This window comes from Nymphaea colorata, chromosome 2 (assembly GCF_008831285.2).
Source record: "Nymphaea colorata isolate Beijing-Zhang1983 chromosome 2, ASM883128v2, whole genome shotgun sequence".
Classification (NCBI taxonomy): Eukaryota; Viridiplantae; Streptophyta; class Magnoliopsida; order Nymphaeales; family Nymphaeaceae; genus Nymphaea; species Nymphaea colorata.
In genome coordinates, this window is record NC_045139.1 from 25,067,012 (window position 1) to 25,089,476 (window position 22,465).

The 22,465-nt window shown below is 37.2% G+C and overlaps 1 protein-coding gene and 1 pseudogene across 1 annotated transcript; both read left to right on the forward strand.

The window, feature by feature from the left end:
* Window positions 1-211: 211 nt before the first annotated feature.
* Window positions 212-5,443, forward strand: LOC116247518 (uncharacterized). The gene is made up of 3 exons (XM_050076140.1): window positions 212-401; window positions 1,487-1,541; window positions 3,762-5,443. The coding sequence occupies exons 1-3, from the start codon at window positions 223-225 to the stop codon at window positions 5,319-5,321; spliced, it is 1,794 nt and encodes a 597-aa protein (XP_049932097.1). The 5' UTR covers window positions 212-222; the 3' UTR covers window positions 5,322-5,443.
* A 5,294-nt stretch (window positions 5,444-10,737) lies between these two features.
* The window catches only part of LOC116247519 (alcohol dehydrogenase 1-like), a 35,226-nt pseudogene continuing 23,498 nt past the window's right edge, over window positions 10,738-22,465 (forward strand).

Consider the following 22,465-nt stretch of genomic DNA (forward strand, 5'->3'; position numbering starts at 1 on the left):
TTTGTTGTCCCCAAGCTTTTCATTTATTTATTTAGATATTGTGGTCCTTTGAAATCTAAAAGTACCTTCAATCACATGCAATATACGTCCGAAAATTTTTGCTGCGCCCTTCATCGCCGACACAACCGTGCACCTTTGCATTGATTGTGCACGTTTATATGGGTCACCTTCAACATAGGGGAGGGTGAGGAGGAGTGGATTAATTATCACAAGCAAAGAGATATGGCTCTTCTCCTTCATAGTCTCTTTCTGCCTCCACTTCACCTCGCGCCACCTTATCGGAGAATCCGAAGAAACAGTCAATCTTCCGGTGTCTTTGAACCCAACCCTTCGCTGCAGCCCTTCTCAACCAAATCAAGCCCCAAAAGTTCTCGTACCACTAATGCCCCAGGTCTCCAAAGGTTTGCGACGTGCTCTGCTTCTCTCTCTCTCTCTCACACAACCAGACCTCTTAGCGTTGTGTTAAAAAGTGTATTAAGCAAAATATGAACATTTTTAATTCAAGTTATTTTTGTATAAAATTGTTGTTTTCTACTATTAAGATTTTGATGTTACAAGAGGTGTTCACTTTTTATTTTAAAAAAATTATCAAAGTAAATAATGACTAATTTAATTATGTTTCTAAACAAATCACTTTTAAAATCATATGTATAAGGTTAGATTGTGGAAAATACTTTAATAATTAATTATAATGGGTTTGGTTTTTGTATATATATATATAAAGAGAGAGAGAGAGAGACTGAATTTCGATGTTATAAGAGGTGTTCATTTTTTGTTATTAAAAAAAACATTATGAAAGTAAAAAAATGACCAATTTAATTATGTCTCTAAACAAATCATTCTTAAAAACATAGGTATAAGGTTAGATTGCAGAAAAATACTTTAATAATTAATTTTAGTGGGTTTGGTTTTTGTCTCATGTATATGTATATATATAATATGTATGTATATATAATATAATATGAATGACGGCACAGATGCTGCTGGCTTGTTTGCTTATGTTTTAATATTTTTTAACATATTCTCTCTCTCCGACCTTCCCACTCTTCATGATTTTCTCAAGTTCTGCCCTCCCTCCCTTATTCATCCACCAGCACTGGCAGCTGCCGGTGCCTTTTCCGATGGCGGCTGGCCCTATGGCAGAGGCCTGCCGGGCCCACCGGCATCAGGCAAAGGTGTCGGTGATGCCTCACCGGCAGGCATGCAGGGAATCAGTGGAGGACCGACGGGTCCGCCAGTGTTGGGAGATACAGCTGGTAGGCTGGTAGCATCCATGGATTGGCATAGGAGGGAGAGGAAGGGAGGCAAATCAGTGAGAGATAAAGTGTTAAAAATATTAAAATAACAAAACGAGGCAGCATATTGTCAATTTGACAAATAAATGCTGAGTCATTGAATAAAGAGAGAGGGGTGGGGGGGGGGGGTGGTCTACTAAAACCACATAACTTACTTTCTGCTTGTGTAATTTATTTTTTACTTGTTCCAGGTGTTCTTTCAATTTAATTGTTTCATGCTCAAAGGAAGAAGCCGATCATAACGAGGTGTGCATCTCCCCCTTTTGTAAATGGGTTGATCACTTCATTCTGCTACTGTCTAAAAAAGCGTTTCCAGGGTTGTTTAGTGAGCAAAAGGAAATTAATCAATTTTATTTTGATGCCTACTTTTCATATTTTCTATGCTTTTATGTTTTCAAATGTATGACTTCTAATATGTTTAAGAATTAGGACCAATATGGGGTTTACCAATATCTTTCAAAAAATAAAATCTGAAAACAAAAAAAGTGTTCTACTCTTTGCGCGCGGGGAGGAGGGGGGTGCTCTATAGTCCATAAAATTCCATGTTTGTAACAATTACTTTTAACTATATGACAAGGTTGGGAATGTGGCATATTTGAATTCTCTTATGCTTGTGTTTAACTAAAAACATTATGAATTGTTTCCGCACCATAAGCTTTCGTTAATGTTCTTGTAACAACTATTTTTAGTTATGTGACAATATTGGGCATCCAGCATGTTTGAATTCTGTTGGTCTTGTGTTCGTGAAATAGGGGTGTGTGTGTGTGTGTGAGTGCACGAGGGCTCGTGAAATGGCTACACCAATTGTCACTCGCTTTTCTGACAAAAAAAATTCGATTCTACCAATTATGAACCGAAAATGCTCAAATCTGTGTAAAGACCCAAAGACCAGATTATATGAAACGACAGGCGTTCTTTTTGAAATATAAGGTAAGATCTAGCTTTTCCCAAACTTTATTGGACTAACATAAACTGTGATCTGACTTTAGGAGTCATGTGGGTAGGGGTCGAATTTAAACTTGACTAAAGTTTACAAATTTCCATTCCTAAACTCAGGGAATATATTTGACCCAAGTAATATAAGTGCAGGCTCAATCTTAAACATGAGAATCATCTCCCATCTTTCTGTAATGCGTGTAACCGATTAGTCACAGAATATGGATCCACTTGCTGACATATTCTGCTCTTCCTTTGACAATTCTATGAAAGGTTGAAACTACCCCCACCCTCCTTTCTTTTTTCCCTCGCAGTGAGGGTCTATGACTGCTTTGAAACTAAGGTAGAAAGTGAAACACCCATCAAGTAGAGTGCAGTGTATCCACCATCTACAGTTAGAGGAATGGTAACCATAGGTTCACCTCTTCCTTTACCAGTTGGGGGTCGGACGACAGCCTCAGTCCACAGGTTGCAACACATGTTAGGGCAGCCTCAGTCCATGGGTCAAAAGTGACTAGATGATTGTTAGAAGACCAAACTTTGTGCCTCCAACAAGACCTGAGCAACTGCAAAACCATCAATAAGTATAGGGCGGGGCCAAGATTTTTTTTTGAACCCATAGTTCTATATTTTTTTAATTTTTTATAGGTTTTCTCTTTTTTTTAAAGGAGCTGAGTTTTCCTTTTAAATTTTTGTGAAGATAAAATTAAAATTTTTGAAAACTATAATACGTGGTGTTGGAAGGGAGGTGGTAAGGCCCTTGAAATCTCGATATTTTACTTTCGATTAAATGAAACGCTCTTAATAAAAGATCCGGCATGTTGGGATCGATTTTTGATGCACATTCTGATAAACTTTTTGTTAATAAAGGCCAGTGACCTACCCTCCAACAAACATTTTATTAGAACTATGTAGATGTGATATAGGATCATTTTAGCAACAGTAACATATTGTCATTTCCCATGAATCTGCCCTCAAAAAGTAGAGCTGGAAAACTTATGATGGTGTTCGATGAATTTATCCCGTTTTATGGGGAAGGTTGATAGGATTCTAATGTTAGTGATGCCAAACTGCCTCTATAGTTTTTCATATGAATCAACCCGGAAAAATCGATAGAATAAGGCAAGAAGGAATTATGGCATGAAAGTGCCGATTTTATTTAATCAATCAAAGAAAGATACATCTACCACAAATTAAAAACAAGGTGATCCAAATTTTCTTTTTTCTTTTTTTTTTCTCATGAACTCTAACATGTGCAAGAATTTAAAATCTACTGAACGTGGACTTGTAGTTTAAGAATTACATGCAATTCCCTATTATCGTAGCATACATGGTAAATCGTGAGAGATGAAGTCTGTGGAACTTCGATCTCCCATATATGAAAATAGCCAAACAAATCATAATTTGAAACAAGATCATATCTCCTGGTACCTTTAGAATTCAAATTTATTATTCTTTTGGAGAATTAAACTTTATGGTTATATGTGCTGAATTGTTAGCATGCTGATTTGGTGACTTTCACATATATAGCAGGAGGGTCTCCGATCTAATGGTAAATGCCCAATCAAACAAGCGATTCACTCTTTGGATAGTGAAAACTCTCAGTTTCAGCCAATTGAGGAAGACAAAAGTACCGCTCCATTTGTTAGTGCATTGAAGGCACGTGCCGAAAGGAATGCAGCTGGATTTACATTTCCAGGCCATAATAGGGGTATGGCCGCACCACCTCTGCTGGAACAACTTATTGGCAAGGGACCTTTCCTCCACGACCTAGCTGAGATTGATAATTTCATTTCTCCCGAGGGTGCGATCGTTGATGCCCAGAAGAAAGCTGCAGAACTGTTGTTTGGAGCAACAGAAACATGGTTTCTTGTTGGAGGAACAACATGTGGAGTAGAAGCGTCAATCATGTCAACATGTTCGCCGGAGGATACACTCATTCTTCCCAGGAATTCTCATATATCAGCAATATCTGGCATGGTTTTATCAGGTGCTTTGCCTAAGTACATGATTCCGGAGTACAACACCTCATGGGGAATTGCAGATGGGATCAAACTGCATCAGGTGGTGAAGGCAATTGATGAATTGCATGAGGAAGGCAAAGAACCAGCTGCAGTTTTGATCACATCCCCCACCTACCATGGGATATGTAGTGATCTGGAGAAGATCATTGAACTATGTCACAAGCAGCATATTCCAGTGATTATTGATGAAGCTCATGGTGCTCATTTCAAGTTCGACTGCCGACTTCCGAGCACTGCACTAGAGCAAGGGGCAGATCTTGTTATCCAATCCACCCACAAGGTTCTGTGCTCCCTTTCACAGTCATCAATGTTGCACTTATCAGGTAGCATCGTAGACAGGGAGAGAATATCCAGATGCATACAGACCCTTCAGAGCACCAGTCCCAGTTACCTGCTTCTTGCCTCTCTAGATGCTACAAGAGCACAGCTTAGTAAGAACCCATATACCATTTTGGATACATCAATCCATTTGGCTCACCAATTGGCAGATGAAGTTCAAACATTGATACCCAATTCATCAGTGTTGGAGTCAGCTGATTTTGAAGGCATGCCCAAGAAGGATCCATTGCGTGTGACAATTTCTACATGGAAAGTAGGAGTCACTGGATATGATGCATATAAGATCCTACGTGAGGAATATGACATCATTCCCGAATTGCGATCACAGAAATCATTAACATTTGTAGTCAGCTTAGGCACATGGAGAGAGCATATTCAAAGGGTTGTGAATGGCATAAAGGATATGACTGCTGTGCATGGATTAGACAACTCAGCCCAAGCCATGATCAACCATTATGAGTGTTCTCCTTTTGGAGAGATTACCCTAAAACTGAGTCCAAGGGAGGCCTTTTTTGCAAACAAAAGGAGGATCAATGTTGAGGAAAGCCTTGGTGAGATATGTGGGGAGCTTATATGCACATTCCCTCCAGGGATCCCAGTGTTGATTCCAGGAGAGGTTATAACTCAAAATGCTCTCTCTTATTTTCTAAACGCAAGAGATGGGGGTGCTGTGATTTGTGGAGCAACTGACTGTCATCTTCATTCTATAGTTGTGTGTGATATATGAAGTTCCACTTTATTGTACTTTCTTTTTTGAACGAATAATCAAGTCACATACACTATCCTCTTTTTCTCTACTTCAAATCCTTAATCTAACTTATGCAGTACAGTGTGCATCATCGATATTACAGCAGAGACTTTCAACAAACTAGCCCTCCATGTCCTTGAACTTTCAAATGTACAGATACATTTAGTCCACATAGCCATCCAATTAGTGAGTTTTGGTTCATGAATTCCAGCATATATGCACCTAATCAAAACACAGACAAGTGGGTCCGATGGCTTCCTATATGTCATCAAAGTTGTGAAAATTAAGAGGCCTCTTTATCATCTTTTGTCAAATGTAAGAGGCCTTCTTATCAACTTTCTCAAGATATATATGTCGCGAGATTTGTGGAAGAGGATTGGTGTTGCCAAAAACAATCAACATCAGCAATATTTTGCTGTTACGGTGAGAAAGAAGGAAAGTTGCAATGAGAATGGAAGAAAATCTTATTTATTTTTTGGAAAGATCAATTAACCGTTCCCTAATTTTCGTCCCTTTCAAAATGTATAAAACCCCTTTCTCTTCTTGATTGTAAGCAAGCAAGGATAATGAAATAGCAGCCTCTTCTTCCTCCGTGGACGTAGGCCCAAGTGCCGAACCACGTAAATTTGCAGTTGCTCCCTTCTGTGTTGCTTTTTTCTTGTGTTTTCTAATATGGTATCAGAGCAGGTCATGTGAAGTTGTTACTATATTTCTTCTGCAGCTTGGAGGCAGGTCGTGAGTCCTGTAAAAGGGAGATACCAAACCACCGCCTTAACTGTTTTCTAATGCAGCCTATTTTTTGACGCTGCCACCGTAGAAGGAAGCGTGGGCGAGCGCTCTCCCTCTGCCTACCGGTGTAGATGCTGGGGATCCAGGCATTGGCAGTGACAAGCAGGAGGAGGAAGAAGGCAGCAAACAACACTTCACCTGTTCGTGCCTCCCCTGTTTTCTAACTACTGCCATAAATGTTGTCGACCACCACCTGTTCTCTTAGTCGATTTTTTTCTTGCCGCCTTCCCATTAAGGTCTTGGCCTCCCAATCCTGCCGATGGGGAACTGAAGGCTCGCCTTCACCAACTGGCACAGAGACTTCTTCCTCGCACCTCCTCTCTTCCCTGTCTGTGTTTCCAGCAAGCTCGAGCACCTCAGCTGCGAGGTACTCGAGGACCGCGGTGAGGTAGACAGGGGTGCTGGAGCCGACGTGCTCGGAGTACCTCTCCTTCTTTGAAATCGAGGACACTTTCTAGGGACTTCAAACTAAGTGTCGGCTGCTGCTGTTGGGATCCGGGGAGAGGTCTTCATCGCCATCTTGGTTTTCTAAAAGGAACTTCAATTCCTTCATTATCGGGTGATTTTTCTTCTCATCTCCCTTGCTTTGAGATTATTGTGAGCATGATGGATCGTGGATATCCATTCCTATGAATTCTGAAACAAGGGATTGATTGGCTGCTACTTATCTACGTCTTCCCATGTTTGCTGATTGCTGTATTATCGGCAATCTTATTTTGCAACTTTGTGAGCTGTGTTTGGTTCCTTGTTTTTCTATTATTCCATGGCAAACAATCAGCAATAGACTATAGAAAATTTAAGATGCCTCAGCACAACGAGCAAAGCAGCCAGCTTCTGAAAATCACCAATACTCTCTTGAATGGCACCAACTACTTAAGTTGGACTAAGGCGGGTCGATTGTTTTCAAGCGGCTGATCCAAGGTTGGATATATAAACGGGAAGATCAATCCTCTTGACAAGTTAGAATCTAAATTTGACGATTGGCAATCTGAAAATGATATGGTGATGTCATGGCTCATTAATTCTATGGAACCCTCTATTTCAAATTTGTTTATGTATCAAGAAACTGCCAAGTAGATTTGGGAACCCTCTATTTCAAATTTATATATGTATCAAGAAACTGCCAAGTAGATTTGGGATGAGTTAAAACAACTCTTTTCCGAACAAAATAACCTTGCACGGGTCTATCAAATTCAAGTTGAGATTGCAAATCTTATAAAGGGTGACAAGCCATTGAATCTCTACATAGGAGAACTCAAAAGCCGATTTGATGAACTTCTACAATATAGGCCTGCTACAACTGATCCCGATACATACAAGATCTAATTTGAGGAAGACAAAATCTTTAAGTTGTTGGCAGGTTTAGGAGCAGATTATGAAGGTATTAGGAGTCAAATCCTCATTACCACTCCGCTGCTTAACTTCAACAATGTCTATCAAATGTTACAAAAAGAGGCTACACGAAGACAGGTTATGAACTCCAACACTGAAATTTCTGAAGAAAGCCATGAAAAAATGACGTGCATTGCTCAAGCCGATTTTGTCAAAGGGGATCAAAAAATTCTAAACACCAACAAACCTCCCAACACCAACTTCAGCTATCAAAAAGGAAGAAATAAATTTAGATGCACCCACTGCAAGCAGTCTGGTCACACTCGTCAAAAATGCTGGGAGCTAGTTGGGGGACCAACAAGAGACAAAGCGACGTCCTCCACCAATTCTGTGTCTTCCACCAATCTTGATTCAGCCAACTTTGTCACCAAGAACGATCTTGAGAAATTTTTTCAAAAGTTCGCAAAGACCAATTTAATATTATCTCAGTCCATCAGCAATTCAGAAGGTAATAACTTTGCTTTGGCCGCTACTTTAAATTGTCCTACTTGGATCGTTGATACAGAGGCCACTCATCATATGTCTAGTGATTTAACACAACTGACTAATCTTGACAAAACAAGACAACGACCAGTCTTTACAGTTGATGGATCACCCATTACTGCTAAAGGACACAGAGAAACAATACTCTTTAAGAAAGGGTAGAAATATCAAGTTTTATATATTCCAAAATTGTCAGCAAATCTCATGCCAATAAGCAAATTAACCAAGTCTCATAACTGTTTGGTTGTTTTTTCCTCAAAGGATGTGATATTTCAGGATTGTGTGACAAAACGAGAGATTGGTAGAGGACATCAACAGAATGGGTTGTACGTGATGGACGAAAATTGTTGCAGCCTCATGGTGAATGATCAGCAAGATCGACATTCTCACTACTGGACCTGGCATGCCAGACTTGGTCATATCTCTCACTACTGGACCTGGCACGCCAGACTTGGTCACATCTCTGATCAAAGTTTAACTCGTCTTATTCCAAATCTTACAGTTGAAAATAAATCATGTGATGCTTGTGAATTTTATAAGTCGATGAGATTACCTTTTCAATCTTCTGCCAAAAAATCAAAGGATATTTTTGATTTAGTTCATTTTGATGTTTGAGGACCAGCCCCAGAAGCGTCATACTCTGGATTTAGATATTATGTCTCCTTTATTCATGATAAGACTCGGATGACTTGGTTGTTTTTTCTTAAATATAAGAGTGAAGGTTTTAGTGCATTCAAAGATTTTTTCAATATGGTGCCTACTCAATATGGAGTTAAAATTTAAAAACTTCGCTCCGGCAATGGAGGAGAATATGTGAATGATGCTCTTGAAACCTTTCTAGAAAGAGAAGGAATACAACCTCAGTATTCTTGTGCAGGTACCCCACAACAGAACGGGGTGGCTGAACGAAAAATATGCAATTGTTGAATATTGTTCGATCTCTTACGACTCACATGCATGTTCCTTTTCATTTCTGGAATGACGCAATTGCTACAGCTTGTTATATTGTCAACAGGACACCAAGTTCCAGCATTGAAAATCAAGTTCCTATAGAACTTCTTCTCAATAGAAAAGTTTCTAAAAAGGATCTTAAAGTTTTTGGATGCAAGTGTTACGTTCATATACAAAAGAAATTAAGGAACAAATTTGAAAAATATGCCATCAAAAGCATCTTCCTCGGCTATTCTAGCAGAAAGAATGAGTATAAATGATATGATCTAGTCACTAGAAAGTTACTTATATCTCGTGATGTGAAATTTTTTGAATAGGAATCCTTCTTTGATCATCTAAGACAGGGGGAGATGAATGTTGCTAATCCCATCAAGCAGCTCACACTGCCAACAGTTGAAGCAAGCTATGAAACTCCTAATGTTAGCAAGCAATCTGTATTGCCGATGGTTGAGCCCCACTTTGAACCTTACAAAACCGTCTCAAATGATATACTTCCACCACTAACAACTCAACAACCCGATACCAATATCAATCCTAGCACTCTTTCCACTGAACCAAATTCCAACTTTAGCAACTCAAGCCAACCAGAAAATTCCACCAGATGATCCACCCGACCTACTAGAGCACCAACAAAATTTAGTGACCATTACACCTATCTTACAGCAAATAAAAACCATTCCATAGACCAAGACCTATCTTTCGAAAATCTGCCCATTCACTATAAATCCTATCCTAAACTCATACTCCCAACATGAGCCAAAAGCTTATGAGGACTCAAAATCTGATCCAAAGTGGCGTAATGCAATGGAAGGAGCCTGCGACACTGAAAAAAAATTAGATGTGGGATCTAGTTCCTCTACCTGATGGCCAGAAGCTGATTGGATACAAGTGGATCTATCGAATCAAATATAACAGCGATGGAAGAGTAGAGCGCTACAAAGCTCACTTGGTCGCCAAAGGATTCACTCAAACCGAAGGTATTGACTATACTGAAAGCTTTCCTCCTGTTGCAAAGATCAGTTCTGTGCGAACATTAATCTCAGTAGCAGTAAACAAGAAATGACCTCTGACTCAACTTGATGTGAAAAATGCTTTTTTTCACGGTGAACTCAACGAAGAAGTCTATATGGAGGCACCAAAAGACATAAAGAATGAGCATAGGTACATATGTATGTTGAAAAAGACTCTATATGGTTTGAAGCCGTCACCGCGAGCTTGGTTCTCTCGTCTCAGTGATACACTTTCAAAAATGGGCTTCAAAAGAAGCAGTGCTGATCATACTATGTTTACGTCTTTGAGGAATTCTAAAATTTGCATTCTCCTAGTCTATGTGGATGACATAATAATGACAGGTGATGATATTGATCTTATGCCACGCATTAAAGACTATCTAAATCAACTATTTGAAAACAAAGATTTGAGAATACTATGACTCTTTTTAGGGATTGAAGTTGCACACTCAAACAAAGGAGTATTTCTTTGCCAAAGGAAATATATGTTAGATCTGTTGAAAAAAACATGATGCTTGGGAGCTAAACCAGCAGAGACACCACTTGAAGCTAATTGTAAATTAAACAAAGATGAAGGAAAACTAGTCGAAAATATTCAAAGCTTTCAGAAACTCGTTGGTAAGGTCATATATCTAACTGTTACAAGACCTGACATATCATATGTTGTAAGCCTCATTAGCCAGTTTATGCATTCTCCTAGATCAACTCATATTGAAGCTGCCCATAGAATCTTGAGGTATTTGAAAAGATGCCCTGGAAAAGGGATTTTAATGAAACGCGATCTGCCACTAGATGTCGTGGGTTATGCTGATGCAGACTGGGTAGGGGATCCAAATGATCGAAGATCCACATCTAGTTTCTGTACCTTCGTTGGAGAAAATCTTGTAACTTGGAGAAGCAAAAAACAATCTGTAATTGCTCGATCAAGTGCTGAAGGAGAATACAAAGCTATGGCTGGATGTACATGTGAGCTTGTGTGGATTAAAGCCCTTCTCAAGGATATGAATATTGATGTGCAAGACCCTATAAAGCTTATATGCGACAATATGGCTGCAATCTATATCGGGACAAATCCAGTCTTTCATGAAAGGACCAAACACATTGAAGTTGACTGTCACTTCGTTAGAGAAAAAATTCAAGATGGGACTATCGAAACTTGTCATGTTAAAAGAGAAAATCAGTTGGCTGTTATTTTCACCAAGAGTCTTGCATGTGAGCAGCATCAAAGCATTGCAAACAAGTTGGGACAGATTAATATCTGTCCTCCAACTTGAGGGGGAGATTGTTGCGAGATTTGTGGAAGAGGATTGGTGTTGCCAAAAACAATCAAGATCAGCAATATTTTGCTGTTACGGTGAGAAAGAAGGAAAGTTGCGATGAGAAGGAAGGAAAACTTATTTATTCTTTGGAAAGATCAATTAACCGTTCCATGATTTTCGTCCCTTTCAAAATGTATAAAACCCCCTTTCTCTTCTTGATTGTAAGCAAGCAAGGATAATGAAATAGCAGCCTCATCTTCCTCTGTGAATGTAGGCCCAAGTGCCGAACCACGTAAATTTGCAGTTGCTCCCTTTTGTGTCGCTTCTTTCTTGTGTTTTCTAATAATATATGCTAACAATAAAAAGAAAAAGAATTTAAGTGTGAGTTTGTAATAATTTTTGTATTAATTTCATTATCTTAGTTCTTTCAAAGTTTGATCCTGACTTTCTAAACAAGGTTTCAAAACCTGGTTTGTCTGTTTAGATGACAATATCCAAACCAGGTTTTAACTCTTTAAACATTTGGATGACAAAAACCATGTCTTTGATGAAGCCTCTAGAAGTTAATTTGAGCTTAACATTGAGTGCAATTAATTATAGTTCAACAAATATAACCATTACGCAAAACACATTTTTAACAGATTATGGAAATAGTATGCTCAGGAATGCCAAACTCGAGATAAACAGACTCAAGGTTGCAACCATGGTATTTGATAATATCAGACAACAACAATCAAACAAGGAGGAGGTACATAAATCAAGTACCTTGCCTTAATTTACAAAAATTGCCTCCTCTAAATTTTCTATTGACAAGGCCATGAGTAGTAGACCACCAAATAAAAGCATGTTACACAACATCATATACTGATATAATCAGCATGACCACAAGAAAACCATATTTTTGCAGCATAGAAACCATTTCCATAAATGACAAACAGCATGCATGACTAAGCATGTCTAGTCATGACCATGTAAGATAAAAGTTTGGAGCCTAGATCATCCATTTATAACTTAAAACACCCATCGAAGCTAGTTCAAATTCATTCTTGGTCAGTAGTCTAGAACATTATTAGCCCCAGTTGGCTGACATAGGAGTGATCACACCAAGGAGTAAAATAATTTTTCAAGTAGCTAGCTCTATTAAAATAATTTAGTGAAGCTCAGAAAAAAAAAATCTTCTTTTGTTATATTGGGCTCAAAACACCTTTAACAAAAAGAAGATAATTTATTTACTCTGTTGTACCTAGTGTTTCCACATGTAACAAAGAGATGAAGCTCTTCCATTATTTAGTGTTACAATATCAGAAGCTATAGGGTAAATGAACTCAAGGGGGGTAGTGCAGCTAGGAAGCCAACTCAAACTTGTACATAGCCAGAGGTAGGATGAAATTCCATTGAAGCTCTTGACTTTAAAAGAAGACTTTAGTGGATAACAGCTGTTTACCGATTTTAAGCCTCCTTATAGTGCTCAAGAACATACTGCACAAACAATATGATCAACAAATATTGATTAGAAATGAAGTTTGCTAATTGAATTGGAGTATGTATCTCGAATTTATTTCATCATTCCCCTGGTGCATATCCAACTACCTTCCAGTCTACTTCCTCGTCTTCATAGGTAAGGACTACTCTGAGTTGCCGGCTAGGAGTTCTAAATATTTCTGCTCAACAACAATTCCATGCTCATTGCCCAAAGTGAAAATAAGAACTAACAGAAAAAATACAACACCATCAAGAGGTTACGAAAATTTCAACATAGACACAGATAACATGTGTTGGTAGGGAAGCTAGTTGGAGATCTTTCAACATCTATACCAGAAGTCAAAGACCATATGTTCATGTCAAAACGAATAGACATTTCCTCATCTGCAGGAATAAATATATGAGAGAGAATGAGAAAAGCACACATAAGGGAAAGAAAGTCGATACACACTACATAACTCAGTTAATTTAATTCAGTGGCAACAAGCAAATGATGAAAAAAATATGCATTATCAAAAGCAAAAGAAGGTAGCAGGAAAACGTCGGATTCATGCTGTGTCCCTTTGGCCTACTTAACCATGCAAAAAAGTGTAAACACAGTGGGCCATCAGTTGAAGAGTAAAAGCATTATGAAAGTAAAAAAAAAATGACTAATTTAATTATGTTTCTACAAAAATTAATCACTCTTAAAATCATATAAATCATAAGTATAAGGTTAGATCACTGACAAATACTTCAATAATTAATTTTAATGGGTCTGGTATATATATATATATATATATATATATATATATATATATATATATATATAATATACACATACACACATATATATATATATATAATATACACACACACACACACACACACATATATATATATATATATATACACACACACATATATATATATACACACACATATATATACATATATGTATATATATAATTATATATAATCATTGTTGGTTGACTCATCGAGTTGGCTCGGGAATTGAGTCAACTCAAATCACTAGAAAAACTGGCCATGAGTCAAGGTTGGCCTGACTCTCTCTTGACTCAGCCCTGACTCCTCCTAAAGTGGTACTAACTTGACCCTGACTCGCCCGATTCAGGTTATTTTAAAACTCAACCGAGTTGACAAGTCAACTCACTTACCTGGTGACCTAGTCACCAGCCGATCCAAGTCTTTAGTTTGCCAACTATGATATATATATATATATATATATATAGAGAGAGAGAGAGTGTGTGTGAGGTCTACTAAAACCCCTTAATTTACTTTCTACTTGTGTAATTTATTTTTACTTGTTCCATTAGTTTTTTTGTTTAATTGTTTCATGCAAAGGAAGAGGCCGATCGTGATGAGGTGTGCATCCCCCTTTTGTGAATGGGTTGATAACTTAATTCTGCTACTGCCTAAAAAGTGTTTGCGGGGTTGTATAGCGTGAAAAAGGAAATTTTAATTTTCAATTCAAAGCGTAACTTTCATATTTTTTATGCTTTTATGTTTTAAAATATATGAATTTTAATATGTTTTTCAAAATTTTGTGGAAATATTTAGGACCAATATGGGATTTACCAAATATCTTTCCAAAAAACAAAATCTAAAAAAAAAAAAAGTGTTTATTAGGAGGCATTTGATGGTTGATAATTTTGATTATGGGATCAAAATTCCATCTCAAACTGGAATTGAAATGATTGATTCTGATTTGTTTCTTCCTTTGATGGCCTAAAACTTTGTTTCCAGCACTTTGACATGGCAATTTTGATTCTGGATTCAAAATCCAACTCTTATGATCTAATTTTTATTCAGGAATTTTGTTTTTAGAATCAAGTATTAATTGTGGAATTAAAATTCATTGTTTGTTTCAATCATTCATATTTGATAAAAATATAGGAATTTTGATTCTAACATTCATCAGATTCCAGGCCATCAAACACTCATTCCAGGAACCTGTAAATATCTTTTTGAGGATAAAGAAGTTGAAGAGGCACACACAGTGAGGTAATTAGGACAGAAAGATAATTGAAAGGAGATTGCTTAACCCTTCATTGAATGTGTGAAATGGAGCTTTGATGAGCCGAATTGTAGGTGACTTTCACTAGACATTTCAATTAGCTGCATACAAGTCTTTGATGTGACCAGTGGAATCCAATAAAATAATTCAGATCAAATTACCAACTGAAATTTGAGTTGGCGTATGTGTCCCTTAGGAAACATTATTTTACTTGAACAATGCACATTTTCGTTGCGATATTGACACGATTGAAATTACTCGATGTCATATGTTGCTAGATGGTTAAAAATTTTAAAATCCATTTGTGAAAGCACCACAAGGCGTTATTAAAAGCACCATGAATTGTCGTTGCACCATAAACTGCCATTGATGGTCTTGTAACAATTGTTTTTTACCATCACTGCAAGATACACAATTTTCAACATCATTTAGAAAGTGTCACTGAATGCCTTTTGTGGGGCATAATGAACGCCACTTGAAATGCCAATGAATGTCATGACACTTATATTATTCCATGGCACGATAATGTAAAGCCATAATTGGACACATTCTGCAGCGTTTTTTAATTGCGATTGACTAGGTTTGAGTGATGCCATGGTAGATGTTTTAATGTGGTTCTAAAGGCATGGAAGGAGCTTTCAGTGGTGTTCTTTAATTTCAGCTATTAGACTACTATGGCAGCCCAAAAGCACCAGTATAAATTTCTTGTATGGTGCTTCGTCTATGATATATGACTTTGTTACCATGTCATTGAAAGGCTTTCAATGACAACTATTAAATGTCATTGTTGACATTTTATGATAACTTTTGAATGCCACTAAAAGTCAATTAGAAAAGCCATTAAAGATTTTTAGTTACTATTGCATAGTGTTAGATACACTAAAAAGAAGGTTTTTTTCCTCGCAATATAATGAAAGAATTTGGAACATCCAAATATGTAAATACAACACAAAAATCATAAGATTTGTAATACAAATCTACGATTTACAAAATCATCAGCAATCTGGGTCAGGTCATCATGTTTTATCAAATCGTTTTGCATCTTCTCCAAGAGCTCCTCCACGCACTTAGTAGTCACATTTGTTGATTCCAGCAGCTTGTTGAGTTGAAGCCTGATAATATTTTGTAGCAAACACATAAATAAATATATTGAAAAAAAAAAAACAAAGATGAGGACTCAAAAGTTAGAGAACTTAATTTGGCAAGTTTGTGAGATGAGATTTCAAGTATTCATTAGATAAAGTATCACAAATCCCATATCATTTTAACTGAAGTAGCTGAACGAACCACAAAAGGGTCCTAATTTATGCCTACATTTGAGATCATAAATATAACCTTAAACTAAAGAAGAGAAATTGATGTTGGTCATTCTGCACACCTCCCCCACCCTCCCCCCCAACCCCCACCACACACATGCACCCTATAAGTAAAAATTTTATTGGATTAAATTATAAGTTTTTTTGTTGGTTAGACCTTACCAATATCATATGGAAAACAAATTTGGGTTGTGTAAATATGATATTGATATGTTAGCATCAAATATTTGTGCAAGACACTCTAGACACTGACATTGATACTATTTGGGCACCTTTGGATTATTTGTGCTTTTCTTCTTTGATTTGAAACAAAAGGAAGGTCATTATTTTTGGTTCCCCCAAATGAAACAAGTCCATTAAGATAACTTGTGCCATGGGCTTATCTCATTTCTCTAATGACCATTATGTCCACCAAAAGGAACAAGAATCTCATCCTCCATTGACACAGTACCACACCAAATCTACTTGGAATTTTATTGGTACCATGCCCTTATCCAACAATAAAAACACAAAAGTATGCATTGCATCAACAAAAAGTGATTAAAAAATTTCACAGAACATCAAGAATTATCAGTTGACCTGCAGATAACATTATGATGCAGATAGAATAGCAAACACCCATTTCAATGTCTATTACTGTTTAATGTAATGCAGATAACCTTGAAGCCAACTTTACACATACACAAGTTTAACCAAACTATGACTATTCAGTGTTCAACAATGGCCTAATTTTACAATTCTTAAAAATAAATAAATATCCCTAAAATCTTGTACAAGCTACTCATTTCAGAGAAATTCAGGCATACACTAATTACATATCATCCTTGGGTCAACTTTATATAGAAAATTAAATGAAAGCAAGAAAAAAACTGAAGGCATCTTGGAAATGTGTTCAAGGTTAAAGGAATCAGAAATTTGAACCACGCTCATGCATTTTCATGCCTAAAGCACTAAAGTAACTCTACCTACTTGAAGCCAGCTAATGAATCATCACTAATGGTGGATGTTTTTCTTGGCTTAAACAAAGCTAAATTTCCACTCATTTTTTATCCACAATTTCAAAAATGAACTTAATAAATCCTTCGCATGAGGGCTTCACTTCCATCGACACTATAAAATAATATCCTTATGTTAAAATATCTTACATGTCACATGAAAAATTGTACCATCTTACTTGTTATCCCTTCATCTGGAAACATGTTGATTATTTTCACTTTCAAGAAGAAAAGATAATAAAAAGCAGGTGAGCAATAAAAAAGGACAATTCCTTCATTGATTCATAGCTACTTCAGCCATGGAGGGCTAAACCAGGCATGGGCTCCTGATCTTGTCCTATACCTTTCTTTTTTTATTCCTGTAATTGTCTGCTAGCAGACCCTCCTTCTGGTTTCTTTCAACCAATTTGGTGTAAAAAACAAGAAACAAAATGAGCTTTTTTTATTGTAAAAAACAAGACACAATTTGGTGTTAAGAAAAGGTGTGTGTGATTGTATTGAATTATGGGGTACTGAATTGAGCAGTAACAACTCTAGACACCATCATTATTGACATGTTTTAGATTTTAGTTTTTACCTATTTGACTATTTTATGAACTTGATGGGGAATCATGTCTCTGGGAGGATCTTGAAGGAGCCTAGGAGTATGACAGCAATGGAAGCGCTGTAAGTATTATCATTTCCTTTTGCTAAACCTATAAATGTTTGAAATTGCTACTTATGCTAAAACTTGATATTATCCAAAAATTAGTATTATGTCTATTGCAGAGCATAGACCTTGTTACTAAGCCTATATTGTATATTGTATGAGAAAAGATCAGTTGCAATATGAATTATAGATTTCTTGTCTAATTATTGTTTAGAAGTTAAATTTGCAAATCGTAATGCCTTCTGCATAAGATAACACTAAACATAAGTAAGTATCAGATAATGTATCAAATTCTCAAATCTTCTTTTTACTGTTTTTGTTTTTGTTTTTATCCATACAAAAAGTTTTTTTTGTATTAATCATGAGTTTTTTTTTTGGCATACTTAAAATAATCCATGAAATTACATACACAAAGGTGGCGTATGTAACCAGCTTCTCCTTTTGACCAGCCTAGCCTTAATCATTTACATATTAAATTTTGATCACACTTGATCTGCTCTTAAACAAGGAGTTTGGATTTGGATCTCAATAATTACAATGTTGAATTTTTGATCTCGAATCATGGATCTTAGATAATAAATTTCGGATATCAGATTTGGATCTCAAACTTTAGATTTTGAATCATGGATCTTAGGTTTTGGATTTCAAATTTCAGATGTCGGATTATAAAACTTGGACCTCAGATTATGGATATCAGATTTGGATCTCAAAACTTAGATTTTGGATCGTGGATCTTGGGTCTTAGATTTTCGATTTCAAATTTTATACAATGAACTTTAGATTTTAAGTCGCTCTTTCTTTCCTGCTATATATATATATATATATATATATATGGCCCTCTTTCTGCTCGATATGTCATTTTTCTCATTTTGTCGGCCTAAGCTTACAACCCTCAGAGGCAAGGTGTGCCAAGGTTTTGCCCATCGAAGTTTTCTTACAAAGCAGACCATCTATACAACAAACAGTCGAAGGAGGAGTTGTCATGGGATCTCATTGCCTCTGCCATAGATCACTACCTCCGAAGGCTTGAACTTAACACAAAGTGTGATGTCTTAACACGAAGTGGGATGTCTGTCTCTCTTACTACTTGCTCAAGTTGGGCCATTTTCTTGAATGAAGTATCCAAGGCAGCATGTTCTCGCTTGCAGATGTTAATGGTGTTATTCGTTGAATAGTGGCCCTGAACTTTATATCTACATCTCGTAACTGTAAAAGAGCCCAATTATGAAAGAAATTGTAAAAAACTTTTCAAATAAAATTTTTATTAAATAAAAACAAAGATTTACATTGCCTGTTTTCTCTCCGCCAATCTCTAACATGCCCTACCTGCCCACGGACTTCCGTAAAACCTATGAGCCGACCTAACTAAGGGTTATCAGTTGATTGCCCTAGTCAGAGTCTCATAGACGCAAACCCAGATATCTCCAATCCACTGCTTCTGTCTTCTTTTCTCTATCACTACTGCTGCTACCTCTTAACATGTGCCTGTTCATCCTAGAGATGCCGCTGGTAAACTTGCTGAGGAGACACAGACGTGGTTCCGCTGCTGCAACTCCATCATTGGTATCAAAGCGTAGGAGATTAAAATCGAGTGAAACAAGTAAGTAACTTTCAAATGATGAAACTTATTGGCATTCTAGAATGATTAGAAATCAATGTATAGATAGAAAGCTTATCGTGGACACCTGTAGCATGCTAGAAAAAATAACTGGCACTATGCTAGAAAGTATAGCTTGCATGAGTAGTTGTAGTTAACAGAGGCATTTACGATTCCTCACGAGGGTTTCTGGACTAAGGCACCATAGGCTAGAAACCCTCCTTTGCCAACCATAGCGCTTTAGGTGACAAACAGCACTGCTGGTGGTCCATAGCAGAGATTACTCTGCCCAACATCTATAAAACCAGGGTAATCAGAAATCAGATCCCTCATCGAGGCTCTGGATAGATAGTGTGCACGCGCAAGAGTGAGAGGAGGAGATGACCTTTGCCGGTTTGACCGAAGCATTTTCATGTCGTTCTGCTGAAATAACTGACTGCTGTTTGAGCGATTGCACACCAGCTATTTTTCACTAGACCACTGATGCAGCCTGAGAACCCTCTGTGCCCTTGTTTGGCAGACTTCCAAGAGCATTCTGTCCAAACCCTGTTGGAGCTTTGCGATGAATCAAGATAGCGCACAAACGAAAATGCAGAAATCGAAAACCATTCATAGATTCATGTGTTTCATAGGGCGGAAGTAGAACTTATAAAGGCGACCGCCGACTGAATGTCGGCGGCTGTTGGTAGAACAGCTACAGTCCCCATAGAGTCGTTGCCCAATGGAGATAGCGGCAGCGGCAATGGGTTTCTCTCCTTAGTCATAGCAGCCCAATGATGGGGACAAATTCACGTATGACTTAGGGGACTGATTACCCAAATGGTAAAAACTGAATGTGTCTCACTCTATCACAAAACACGAGTATTTATACTTAAGGGTCTGAAACGGGTATGGACCTGTATCAACGCAAGACTATCCAGATGGAAAAATCCCAACAATCTCCCACTAGTCCAAGTCGATATCAAGGGTAAACAAAATGAATGGATTAGCTTTAAGATCCATTCCAAGGTCTCACCTTTGTTGTCTTACAAAATTTCTCAATTAACAAATGAGAATACAAAATAAATAGACAACAAACTTAATGAGAATCAACAAACTGTATGTGATCACATTCATAAACGTTTGTATAATAGTGTGCTTACATTGAACTACACAAACCCATCCTCTTAACATGTTCAAAAAACATACCAGATGCTAGCGCTTTAGTAAGAGGATCTGCAACCATATTTGTAGTCCCAATGTGTTGAATACACACTAGTTGATTCTCTGTCCGTTCCTTAACAACAAAATACTTAAGTTCTATATGCTTACAAGAAATAGTACTTTTGTTGTTATTGGAAAAGGACACTGCAGCTTCATTATCACAGTGAACCTTAAGTGGTCTATCAATAGAATCTACTATCTTGAGCTGTGAAATAAAATTCTTTATCTAAATTGCCTACGATGTAGTCTCATATAATGCAATGAATTCTGCTTCCATGGTATGAGCAACAGTTACAGTCTGTTTTTTGCTCCCCCATGAGATGACACCTCCTGATAGAAGGAAAACAAAACCAATAGTAGACTTTCTACTATTAGTGCATCATCCAAGATCGGCGTCAGAATAGCCAATCACTTCTAAATTGTCCACCTTGCGATATGTCAACATTTAATCTTTTGTCCCTTGCAAGTATCGCATGACTCTCTTTATGGCCTTCCAATGTGCCATGCCTGGATTAGATTGAAATCTACCAAGCATGCCAACAGCAAAGGAAATGTCTGGCCTAGTGCAAATCTACGCATACTGCAAGCTACCAACCGTTGATGCATACGGAATGTTGATCATTTGTGCCTTTTCAAATTCGTCCTTTGGACAATCATTTAAGCTCAATTTATCACATTTAGCTATGGGTGCCGAAATAGGAGAACAATTCTCCATCTCATATCTTTTAAGTACTTTATTGATGTATGTTGATTGGGAGAGACTTAAATTACATTTAGATCTGTCTCAACGAATCTCAATGCCGAGAACATATGAAGCTTCACCCATGTCCTTCATCTCAAAATGAGATGCGAGAAAATGTTTGGTCTCTGTTAGCAATTGTAGATCATTTGAAGCAAGTAAAATATCATCCACATATAAAGTCAAAATTATGAACTTATTCCCACATGTCTTAAGATACACACATCGATCAATGATGTTTTCTGTAAACCCAAAAGTCGTAATGACTTCGGAAAACTTGATGTACTATTGACGTGAGGCCTGTTTAAGTCCATAAATCGCTTTATTAAGCTACAAACCAAATGATCTTTACCACTCTCAGAAAACTCTTGATGTTGATCCATATATACCTTTTCATTCAAATCACCATTTAAGAAAGCCATTTTCACATCCCTCTAATGTAGCTCTAAGTCAAAATGAGCTACAAGTCCAAGGACAATCCTCATTGACTCTTTAGCAGAGACAGTTGAATATGTCTCATTATAGTCAATGTCCTCCATTTGTGTGAATCCTTTAGCAACCAATCTTGCCTTGTATCTCTCTATGTTGCCTTTAGAGTCCCTCTTGGTCTTATAGACTCATTTACACCCTACGGGTTTAACTCCTTTTGGCAATGACACAAGGCTCCATGTCTGGTTTTTAGCTATAGAGTCAAGCTCTTCTTTCATGGCATTAATCAAGTGCCTGTATTATTTACTTTCAACAGCTTCAATAAATGTGAAAGGGTCATCATCAACATCTATGAAATCACTAGGCTCTTATAGGTATACCACATAGTCTGATGATATGGCAGATCTCCTGGCTCTTGCAGATCTACGAACAGGTAATTGATCATTTTCAATTTGTATGTCTACATCCTGTTCATGTTCATCAGTATGATCTACATTTAATTCATCTGGATCTGATGCATTACCTGTATGATTTGCACTCATGTCATCATGAGAGACAACATAATCATACACACTTGCATTCTCTTTAGCAGGACTACTTTCAGTATCCTGTATTTCCTCAAAAATGAGGTTTTGTAATGCATCTAGTCCAAATGAACCATCTTCGAGAAATTTAGCCTTATCTGTTTCCACAATATGTGGTGTATGAGATGGACAATAAAACCTATAGTCTTTTGATCTTTCTGGATAACCAATAAAGAAACCACTGGTTGTTCTAGGATCAAAGGCTTTTATGTAAGGGTTGTACAACTT